Source organism: Oncorhynchus gorbuscha, linkage group LG07, assembly GCF_021184085.1.
Source record: "Oncorhynchus gorbuscha isolate QuinsamMale2020 ecotype Even-year linkage group LG07, OgorEven_v1.0, whole genome shotgun sequence".
NCBI classification, from domain to species: domain Eukaryota; kingdom Metazoa; phylum Chordata; class Actinopteri; order Salmoniformes; family Salmonidae; genus Oncorhynchus; species Oncorhynchus gorbuscha.
In genome coordinates this window covers 10,642,575-10,654,115 of record NC_060179.1, presented here as the reverse complement: position 1 = coordinate 10,654,115, position 11,541 = coordinate 10,642,575, and the positions used below count along the sequence as shown (strand labels likewise).

General features: G+C 48.8%; 1 protein-coding gene across 1 annotated transcript in view; it reads left to right on the top strand.

Moving 5' to 3' along the window:
* LOC124039101 (chondrolectin-like) overlaps window positions 1-10,566 on the top strand; it is a 29,057-nt gene extending 18,491 nt beyond the window's left edge. Inside the window, exons 2-8 of the mRNA XM_046354983.1 lie at window positions 4,659-4,834; window positions 5,021-5,211; window positions 5,424-5,581; window positions 5,882-5,932; window positions 6,048-6,134; window positions 6,262-6,358; window positions 10,288-10,566. Coding sequence (XP_046210939.1) covers window positions 4,659-4,834; window positions 5,021-5,211; window positions 5,424-5,581; window positions 5,882-5,932; window positions 6,048-6,134; window positions 6,262-6,358; window positions 10,288-10,369 — 842 coding nt within the window. The 3' untranslated portion in view covers window positions 10,370-10,566. The remainder of the gene's footprint in view (window positions 1-4,658; window positions 4,835-5,020; window positions 5,212-5,423; window positions 5,582-5,881; window positions 5,933-6,047; window positions 6,135-6,261; window positions 6,359-10,287) is intronic.
* The last annotated feature ends 975 nt before the right edge of the window (window positions 10,567-11,541 follow it).

Genomic DNA, 11,541 nt, shown 5'->3' with positions numbered 1-11,541 from the left:
CATTTATCCGGGTTAGGCGTATTTATTGAGCTTTTGGGCTGCCGTGGTTTCTTTCGATGAGGTGGTGCACAAATATTCATGATCAAGTCACAGCAGATGCCCTGTTGTTTTGGACTTGTGGTTCCTTGGACTTGGACTTGCAGTTCCAGACTCCTTGGGTCTCTGTGTGAGCCTTTTTGTAACAGGTAGGATCTATGAACTTGGGACGGCATGGTCGATGTTAGGCAGCGTTTTGAGTTACAACAGTTTCCCCTGTGAGATTGAGCCATGGGCTGCCTTGATGGTCGGCAGCGTGCAGAGTGCACATTTATCAGGGTTACCATGGTTCCCTGTGGGATTGAGCCTTGGGCTGCCATGTCAGCACGCGAGTAGAATGTTTACAGGTTCCCTGTGAGGACACCCTTTACAGGTCACTGCAGGTTCCCTGTGAGTACACCCTTTACAGGTCACTGCAGGTTCCCTGTGAGGACACCCTTTACAGGTTACTGCAGGTTCCCTGTGAGTACACCCTTTACAGGTCACTGCAGGTTCCCTGTGAGTACACCCTTTACAGGTCACTGCAGGTTCCCTGTGAGGACACCCTTTACAGGTTACTGCAGGTTCCCTGTGAGGACACCCTTTACAGGTTACTGCAGGTTCCCTGTGAGGACACCCTTTACAGGTCACTGCAGGTTCCCTGTGAGTACACCCTTTACAGGTTACTGCAGGTTCCCTGTGAGGACACCCTTTACAGGTTACTGCAGGTTCCCTGTGAGGACACCCTTTACAGGTTACTGCAGGTTCCCTGTGAGGACACCCTTTACAGGTTACTGCAGGTTCCCTGTGAGGACACCCTTTACATGTTACTGCAGGTTCCCTGTGAGTACACCCTTTACAGGTTACTGCAGGTTCCCTGTGAGGACACCCTTTACAGGTTACTGCAGGTTCCCTGTGAGGACACCCTTTACAGGTTACTGCAGGTTCCCTGTGAGGACACCCTTTACAGGTTACTGCAGGTTCCCTGTGAGGACACCCTTTACAGGTTACTGCAGGTTCCCTGTGAGTACACCCTTTTCAGGTTACTGCAGGTTCCCTGTGAGGACACCCTTTACAGGTTACTGCAGGTGCCCTGTGAGTTTGATTCTCTGGCTGCTGTGGTTCGTAGACTCTGTTTGATGCTACACAGCGCATGTTTGTGCTTTACCAAGTCACGACAGGTGTTCTGTTGTTTTGGACTTGCGGGTTCTTTTTTCGAGTTCTGAAGTTTCAGGCTCACAAGGTGAGTATTGTTCTTGGAACCATGGAGACTATGGACTCGGGCTGCAGCGGCTGTGTGTCAGTGTGTTTAACCATGTTGCAGCAGGTTCCCTATATGTTGCTCTGACAGTTCAGGTAAGTATTAGTGAAAGATGTGGCTTCTATAAGCCCATTTTGGAGCCGGTGGTTGTGTGTGTGCTTGGGCTGCCGCGGACCTCCTAGTTTGGTATCTTCTGAGGAAATGAATGCGAGCCCCGGTGTCATAACCAGTATTCGGGACGTCTGAGTGCAGGCTCTGCATTCATTGGCCCATTTGGGCATGTTCTTCACGTGAATATGAATGGCTGTTGACTACCCATAGTGTGTTATACCTCGTTCCCTCCTTCAGGGAACAGTAGTTATTTTCATAACTGTACGTTTGTGGGTGTGTCAGTAAAACTACAGTACTCTATGTGCTTCCTGAAAGTGTCAGTTCTGAGTTTAAATACATCCAGTAGATAGATGTGTGTTTGTGAGGTGTAACGAGGCTGTTCTGGAACGGGGCCTACAGTGTGATTGGCAGCCCTGCTATACTACTTCCTGTCAGCTGGAGGCACGTCCAGGTTATTGACCACTCTGGGTAAGTCAGACTGTAAATTCTACGGACTGAGAGGATGGGAATGCGATGACCACATCGTTTTGGCTGGAAGTCAAGAGTCATTAGTCGTGAGTGGGGGTCGATGGGTTGTGTGTGTTAGGGTGGTGTACGACTGATAAGCACGGTGGAGATGTTTGCATTCGATTAAAACAGTGACCACTTCAGAAGATGAACAGAGATTCACTGAGGTGTCATTCTCCTGATGTATACTATTCACTGATATTAACTGATTGATGAGTTGATAGGTGGGTTGATTGATTTGTTAAAAGGTTGATTGATAGGTGAGTTGGTTGATTTGTTGGCTGGTAGATGGATGTATTGACTGGAGGAGGGGCTGATCGGGGTGTAGATACAGTAGTCGGGTGAATTTACTGATCACTGATTGGTTGATGGATGGTTTGTCAGATAGATGTAAACAAAGCCACAGGAACAGTAGAGGGAGGAAGGGGATTTTGAAATGGTTGTGGAACCAGTGCTTGATGGCATTGGTTATTTTACTGGCTAATCTTGGCAACTTAGAACCAAAAATCTCACAGAAATGACTACATTTTATGTTACGTAGTCTGTCCGCGAGAGATTATTGCATAGAACTGCCACAGATAGATTTGACAGAATTGTCTGTTGAATAATTTATCGATCCATGTGTAAAATCCATGTGCGAGCTCACAGAACAGGGCTCCGGAAGGCCGAGCGGAAATGGAGGAAAACTCGCCTCCCTGCGGACCTGGCATCCTTTCACTCCCTCCTCTCTACATTTTCCTCCTCTGTCTCTGCTGCTAAAGCCACTTTCTACCACTCTAAATTCCAAGCATCTGCCTCTAACCCTAGGAAGCTCTTTGCCACATTCTCCTCCCTCCTGAATCCTCCTCCCCCTCCCCCCCCTGAGCCCTCTCTGCAGATGACTGTCAACCATTTTGAAAAGAAGATCGAGACATCCGATCCTCGTTTGCTAAGTCAAACAACACCGCTGGTTCTGCTCACACTGCCCTACCCTGTGCTCTGACCTCTTTCTCCCCTCTCTCTCCAGATGAAATCTGCGTCTTGTGTGCCGGCCGCCCAACAACCTGTGCTCGACCCTATCCCCTCCTCTCTTCTCCAGACCATTTCCGGAGACCTTCTCCCTTACCTCACCTCGCTCATCAACTTATCCCTGACCGCTGGCTGTCCCTTCCGTCTTCAAGAGAGCGAGAAAAACCCCTTCTGAAAAAACCTACACTCGATCCCTCCGATGTCAACAACTACAGACCAGTATCCCTTCTTTCTTTTCTCAAACTCTTCCAAAACTCATTGATACGTGCCGTCCTTGGTCAGCTCTCCCGCTATCTCTCTCAGAATGACCTTCTTGATCCAAATCAGTCAGGTTTCAAGACTAGTCATTCAACTGAGACTGCTCTTCTCTGTATCACGGAGGCGCTCCGCACCGCTAAAGCTAACTTTCTCCTCTGCTCTCATCCTTCTAGGACCTATGGCTGCCTTCGATACTGTGAACCATCAGATCCTCCTCTCCACCCTCTCCGAGTTGGGCATCTCCGGCGCGGCCCACGCTGGAATTTTTGCGTCCTACCTGACAGGTCGCTCCTACCAGGTGGCGTGGCGAGAATCTGTCTCCTCACCACGCGCTCTCACCACTGGTGTCCCCCAGGGCTCTGTTCTAGGCCCTCTCCTATTCTCGCTATACACCAAGTCACTTGGCTCTGTCATAACCTCACATGGTCTCTCCTATCATTGCTATGCAGACGACACACAATTAATCTTCTCCTTTCCCCCTTCTGACCAGGTGGCGAATCGCATCTCTGCATGTCTGGCAGACATATCAGTGTGGATGACGGATCACCACCTCAAGCTGAACTTCGGCAAGACGGAGCTGCTCTTCCTCCCGGGAAGGACTGCCCGTTCCATGATCTCGCCATCACGGTTGACAACTCCATTGTGTCCTCCTCCCAGAGCGCTAAGAACCTTGGCGTGATCCTGGACAACAAACTGTCGTTCTCAACTAACATCAAGGCGGTGGCCCGTTCCTGTAGGTTCATGCTCTACAACATCCGCAGAGTACGACCCTGCCTCACACAGGAAGCGGCGCAGGTCCTAATCCAGGCACTTGTCATCTCCCGTCTGGATTACTGCAACTCGCTGTTGGCTGGGCTCCCTGCCTGTGCCATTAAACCCCTACAACTCATCCAGAACGCCGCAGCCCATCTAGTGTTCAACCTTCCCAAGTTCTCTCACGTCACCCCGCTCCTCCGCTCTCTCCACTGGCTTCCAGTTGAAGCTCGCATCCGCTACAAGACCATGGTGCTTGCCTACGGAGCTGTGAGGGGAACGGCACCTCAGTACCTCCAGGCTCTGATCAGGCCCTACACCCAAATAAGGGCACTGACGTTCATCCACCTCTGGCCTGCTCGCCTCCCTACCACTGAGAAGTATGAGTTCCCGCTCAGCTCAGTCAAAACTGTTCGCTGCTCTGGCTCCCCAATGGTGGAACAAACTCCCTCACGACGCCAGGACAGCGGAGTCAATCACCACCTTCCGGAGACACCTGAAACCCCACCTCTTTAAGGAATACCTAGGATAGGATAAAGTAATCCTTCTCACCCCCCTTAAAATACTTAGATGCACTATTGTAAAGTGGTTGTTCCACTGGATGTCATAAGGTGAATGCACCAATTTGTAAGTCGCTCTGGATAAGAGCGTCTGCTAAATGACTTAAATGTAAATGTAAATGTAAAATTGTCTACTTACAATCAATAGATAGATAGATAGATGGATGATCTCCTTCTCACCACAGGTCAGACGGTGTGTCATGGAGGGGCGGAGCATCCGTGCTACAAGATGGCCTACTTCCGGGACATGACCAGCCGCGTTGCATTCTGGGAGGCCAGAAAGGCATGTGAGATGGACGGCGGGTCCCTGCTGAGCATAGAGAATGCTGCCGAGCAGAGACACATAGAGCACCTGCTACAAGTCAGTGTGTGTGTGTGTGTGTGTGTGTGTGTGTGTGTGTGTGTGTGTGTGTGTGTGTGTGTGTGTGTGTGTGTGTGTGTGTGTGTGTGTGTGTGTGTGTGTGTGTGTGTGTGTGTGTGTGTGTGTGTGTGTGTGTGTGTGTGTTTGACAGTACAAATGACACTATATATATATGATTTGTTACAGGAGCTTCGGACCTCCTCAACAGCGGGGACAGAAACAGGGACTGGAGCAGGTACCGGTAACGGAGGAATAGCAGACGGTGATTTCTGGATCGGGCTGACAAGGACAGATGGAGAGAACACACAGGAACAAGATCACTTCGCCTCCTGTCCCGACCTCTACCGCTGGACTGATGGGAGTGTGTCACAGTTCAGGTGTGTGTGTGTGTGTGTGTGTGTGTGTGTGTGTGTGTGTGTGTGTGTGTGTGTGTGTGTGTGTGTGTGTGTGTGTGTGTGTGTGTGTGTGTGTGTGTGTGTGTGTGTGTGTGTGTGTGTGTGTGTGTGTGTGTGTGTGAAAGGAACTGAGACTTTGACAAACCCTTATGTGGTGGTAGGCATGTGTGTGAAGGTCTTTACGTGTGTGTCAGGAAGTGGTATTTTGACGAGCCGTCGTGCGGAGGGGAGGCGTGTGTAGTGATGTACCACCAGCCCACAGCGCTCCACGGGCTGGGCGGAGCCTACATGTACCAGTGGAACGACGACAGGTGCAACATGAAGCACAACTTCATCTGCAAATATGAACCAGGTACGACTACAAAGAATCACACAGGTATGACTACACAGGTACGACTACACAGCATCACACAGGTACGACTACACAGGTACGACTACACAGCATCACACAGGTACGACTACACAGGTACGACTACACAGCATCACACAGGTACGACTACACAGCATCACACAGACACAGTGTTCCTTATGTCTGCCTCTAAGAGCTGTTTCTGTTGTTGTGCTTTTACCTGCTACAACATTACACAAACAGAAATGCATATCAGTTTTGTTAAATCCTGGGTTTTTTTTCCGGATTCTGATCTTGATCCAGAGAGCCATCTGGTGAAGGAGCAGGGGGACAGGCCTGGAGCTCGTGACCCAGGTGAGGGAACACATAATGGAGCATAGCCCAGCAACAGCAACCCCTCTCCTGGAGATCTGACTCGGTTTGCTGTAGGATATCCCTGTTTGATCTAGTGTCTGTCTGTCTGTTCCAGATGTGACGGTGGCACAGACAATAGAGGTCAAACAGGCTGGTCCCAGTGAGGAGGATGGCGCCTCACACGTAGTCATAGCCGGACCAGGTGAGACAAGTGGAGGTGAGACAGGTGTATGGCAGAACTCCAGAGGGTGAGACAGGTCTTGATGAGACAGGTAAATTGATGAAATAGCCTGTCTGTCTGAGGGGCTGTCTCTGCCCTCCTTCTACAGGGATGTTTCTGGTCTATGTGATCATCCCCACCATCCCTCTGCTGCTGCTCATCCTGGTGGCTTCTGGGACTTGCTGTTTCCAGATGTTCAGCAAGAGGTGAGACACGGCACATCACCGCAACCACAAAAACAACAACTCCCTACCTTAACGACACAGCTGAACACACAAAGTCCACCCAGTTGAATCAGTACTACATTACCCATACACATCCAACTGATTGACCACTCTGTGATTCTCATACAGCTAATGCTTTCACAATTACCATATAAAGTAGAATGTTCATTGATCAAATGATGTAATAACTGATGTGGCTCATGCAATGGAATGTTTATTTTTATTTTTATCATGACGGTTGAGTTGAATCAACAATCACAGCACATATTTTAGCAGATGTTTTACTTCCTGCTGTGCTACAGTATGGGATAAACTTGCGATGGCCGCCAGTCCACCCTGTTATAACATCATTGACTTGAACGGGCATGCCAGTTCTATCCATTCCATTTCTATGGCAGCACATGCAGTCAGGAGCGGAGGAGATGTGCGTACCCCTCAAAAAAGAAGGGCTGTGTTGACCAATTACCATCATTTAAAATTCCATGACCATCCCAGCCATAAATATAACCATTCATTCACTATCCTCATAGTACTCACACACTGTCCTCTCTCTCTCTCTTCCTATCACACACTGTCCTCTCTCTCTCTCTCTTCCTATCACTCACTGTCCCATCTCTCTCTCTCTTCCTATCACTCACTGTCCTCTCTCTCTCTTCCTATCACTCACTGTCCTCTCTCTCTTTCTCTATATTCCTATCACACACTGTCCTCTCTCTCTCTCTTCCTATCACACATTGTCCTCTCTCTCTTTCTCTATATTCCTATCACACACTGTCCTCTCTCTCTCTCTTCCTATCACACATTGTCCTCTCTCTCTCTCTCTCTTCCTATCACACATTGTCCTCTCTCTCTTTCTCTCTTCCTATCACACACTGTCCTCTCTCTCTCTCTTCCTATCACACATTGTCCTCTCTCTCTCTCTCTCTTCCTATCACACATTGTCCTCTCTCTCTTTCTCTCTTCCTATCACTCACTGTCCTCTCTCTCTTTCTCTCTTCCTTTCACTCACTGTCGTCTCTCTCTCTCTTCCTATCGCTCACTGTCCTCTCTCTCTTTCTCTCTTTCTATCACTCACTGTCCCCTCTCTCTCTCCTTCTCTCTCTTCCTATCACTCACTGTCCTCTCTCTCTTTCTCTCTTCCTATCACTCACTGTCCTCTCTCTCTCTCTCTCTTCCTATCACTCACTGTCCTCTCTCTCTTTCTCTCTTCCTATCACTCACTGTCCTCTCTCTCTTTCTCTCTTCCTATCACTCACTGTCCTCTCTCTCTTTCTCTCTTCCTATCACTCACTGTCCTCTCTCTCTTTCTCTCTTCCTATCACTCACTGTCCTCTCTCTCTTTCTCTCTTCCTATTACTCACTGTCCTCTCTCTCTTTCTCTCTTCCTATTACTCACTGTCCTCTCTCTCTTTCTCTCTTCCTTTCACTCACTGTCTCTCTCTCTCTCTCTCTTCCTATCACTCACTGTCCTCTCTCTCTTTCTCTCTTCCTATCACTCACTGTCCTCTCTCTCTCTCTTCCTATCGCTCACTGTCCTCTCTCTCTTTCTCTCTTTCTATCACTCACTGTCCCCCTCTCTCTCTCCTTCTCTCTCTTCCTATCACTCACTGTCATCTCTCTCTTTCTCTCTTCCTTTCACTCACTGTCCTCTCTCTCTCTCTTCCTATCGCTCACTGTCCTCTCTCTCTTTCTCTCTTTTTATCACTCACTGTCCCCTCTCTCTCTCCTTCTCTCTCTTCCTATCACTCACTGTCCTCTCTCTCTTTCTCTCTTCCTATCACTCACTGTCCTCTCTCTCTTTCTCTCTTCTTTTCGCTCACTGTCCTCTCTCTCTCTCTGTCTCTTCCTATCGCTCACTGTCCTCTCTCTCTGTCTCTCTTCTTATCACTCACTGTCCTCTCTCTCTTTCTCTCTTTATATCACTCACTGTCTTCTCTCTGTCTCTTCCTATCGTACACTCCCTCTTTCTTTAAAAAAAACTTGAATTGGCACATTCTCAAAATTAATCAGACAATCAACTCAATCTCTGAAACCTGACAAACCCCCCTGTTCATCCTCTAATGGTTGGGACCGACCCCCCCGTCCCTATGTTGTGATGGATGGGTCTGGGCTGTAAGTGTTTGGTAAGAACAGTGCTTACTCAGTCATAATCACTGGGATAACACAGGGACGCCTTGTTAGAGGGATTCAGCATAACCACTGGCACGGCCTTCTGTAATCACTTATTATTGTGAGTGTGTGTTACCCTGGCAACAGATACAGTCTGTGATTTCTGGGTCGATAGTATCCCTACAATAACCAAAGTTATTGGGGCGGCAGGGTAGCCTAGTAGTTAGAGCGTTGAACTAGCAACCGAAAGGTTGAACAGTTAACCCACTGTTCCTAGGCCGTCATTGAAAATAAGAATTTGTTCTTAACTGACTTGCCTAGTTAAATAAAGGTAAAATAAATAAAAAAGTACAGCTACACATTCACACACACTCTATCTGAGGCTAACCTTTCTGGTTTTTATGAGTCCGTCTAAAATCTGGGCCAGATCCTACACTTTTCAGCCAGTTACCTGGCATGATAGAGGACAGCTTTACAATGCTGGAGATTGGGATGCATGGACATATAACACAGCACACTCCCAACTCTCTTCATTCTGCCATGGCCAGCTACTACCTAGTTAGCTTTATGTATCCAGTTTAGTATCTCTGTCCCGTCTGAGTGATGTTGTTTAATTGATCCAGTTTAGTATCTCTGTCCCATCTGAGTGATGTGGTTTAATTGATCCAGTTTAATATCTCTGTCCCGTCTGAGTGATGTGGTTTTTAATTGATCCAGTTTAATATCTCTGTCCCGTCTGAGTGATGTGGTTTTTAATTGATCCAGTTTAGTATCTCTGTCCCATCTGAGTGATGTGGTTTAATTGATCCAGTTTAATATCTCTGTCCCGTCTGAGTGATGTGGTTTTTAATTGATCCAGTTTAATATCTCTGTCCCGTCTGAGTGATGTGGTTTTTAATTGATCCAGTTTAATATCTCTGTCCCGTCTGAGTGATGTGGTTTTTAATTGATCCAGTTTAATATCTCTGTCCCGTCTGAGTGATGTGGTTTTTAATTGATCCAGTTTAATATCTCTGTCCCGTCTGAGTGATGTGGTTTTTAATTGATCCAGTTTAATATCTCTGTCCCGTCTGAGTGATGTGGTTTTTAATTGATCCAGTTTAATATCTCTGTCCCGTCTGAGTGATGTGGTTTTTAATTGATCCAGTTTAATATCTCTGTCCCGTCTGAGTGATGTGGTTTTTAATTGATCCAGTTTAATATCTCTGTCCCGTCTGAGTGGTGGTCTAATTGATCCAGTTTAGTATCTCTGTCCCGTCTGAGTGATGTGGTTTTTAATTGATCCAGTTTAATATCTCTGTCCCGTCTGAGTGGTGTGGTTTTAGCATATTTCCGGGGGAAGGGGGGGGGGAATCTCCTGATAGAGACCAGTTAATCATGCCTCTGACTCCCGTCCACCACTGTAAAACTCTTCCTGGAACAATCCCAAAGCCATCTGGGTAATTTAGATTGGCCCCGAACGCTTACAAGTCCCTCCTTTACACCTGGTGACAGTTGTGTTTTTACAACATGACAAAACATGATCTGAGGCAATTTGAGCAATGAAGAGTTATGAGAGGCAAGGAGAGAGTTGTATTACTGGGTATGGCTGGTACTGAAGTGTTTGTGTGAGCAACAGATGATGTTTTACATATGCACATTCCTACGCATTCACACACACCTACGCATGCACACACACATACGCATGCACACACACACACTCACACAAAGTAGGATTCATCTGTAGTTCTGCTATTCTACTTTAGTTTGTCCTGTTATTGTTTCTCTTAACCTATTTATAAAATGTTTTTAATTTACTAAAGCAAACCGGGGACCAAAACCAGTGTTAACCAATCAACACTCTGGATATCCAAGACCCCTAAGACGGACAGCATGGAAGTATGAACGGCATGTGACATCACAAACAAGATCCTCGGAATGAACCGAACCAACAGAATGATAAAGCCTCTCTTCTGATACTATCCCCTGTTCCAAATACCTCTAACCATTCACCTCAACCAATGACCAGCTCTCGTCTTCCACATGTCTTTTGTCCAGTTTGTTCCTGTCTCCACCACCCCATCCTCCTCCCCACCACCCCATCCTCCTCCCCTCCACCCCATCCTCCTCCCCTCCACCCCATCCTCCTCCCCTCCACCCCATCCTCCTCCCCTCCACCCCATCCTCCTCCCCTACACACCCCATCCTCCTCTCCACCACTCCATCCTCCTCTCCACCACTCCATCCTCCTCTCCACCACTCCATCCTCTCTCCACCACCATCCTCCTCTCCATCCTCCTCCCCTCCACCCCATCCTCCTCTCCACCACCCCATCCTCCTCTCCACCACCCCATCCTCCTCTCCACCACCCCATCCTCCACCACCCCATCCTACTCTCCTCCCATCCTCCTCCCCTCCATCCCCTACCCCTCCACTCTCCCCCTCCATCCTACCCTCCACCCCTCCCTCTCCACCCCATCCTCCTCTCCACCACCCCATCCTACCACCCCATCCTACCCCATCCACTCTCCTCCCCTCCACCCCATCCTCCTCTCCACCACCCCATCCTCCTCTCCACCACCCCATCCTACTACTCCTCCCCTCCACCCCATCCATCCTCTCCTCCACCACCCCATCCTACTCTCCTCCACCCCATCCTCCTCTCCACCACTCCCATCCTACTCTCCACCACCCCATACCACCCCTCTCTACCACCCCATACTCCTCTCCACCACCCCATCCTACTCTCCTCCACCCCATCCTACTCTCCTCCACCCCATCCTCCTCTCCACCACTCCATCCTACTCTCCACCAACCCATCCTCCTCTCCACCACCCCATCCTACTCTCCTCCACCCCATCCTCCTCTCCACCACCCCATCCTCCTCTCCACCACCCCATCCTCCTCTCCACCACCCCATCCTCCTCTCCTACACCCCATCCTCCTCTCCACCACCCCATCTTCCTCTCCACCACCCCATCCTCCTCTCCACCACCACATCCTACTCTCCACCACCCCATCCTCCTCTCCTACACCCCATCCTACTCTCCTCCACCCCATCCTCCTCTCCACCACCC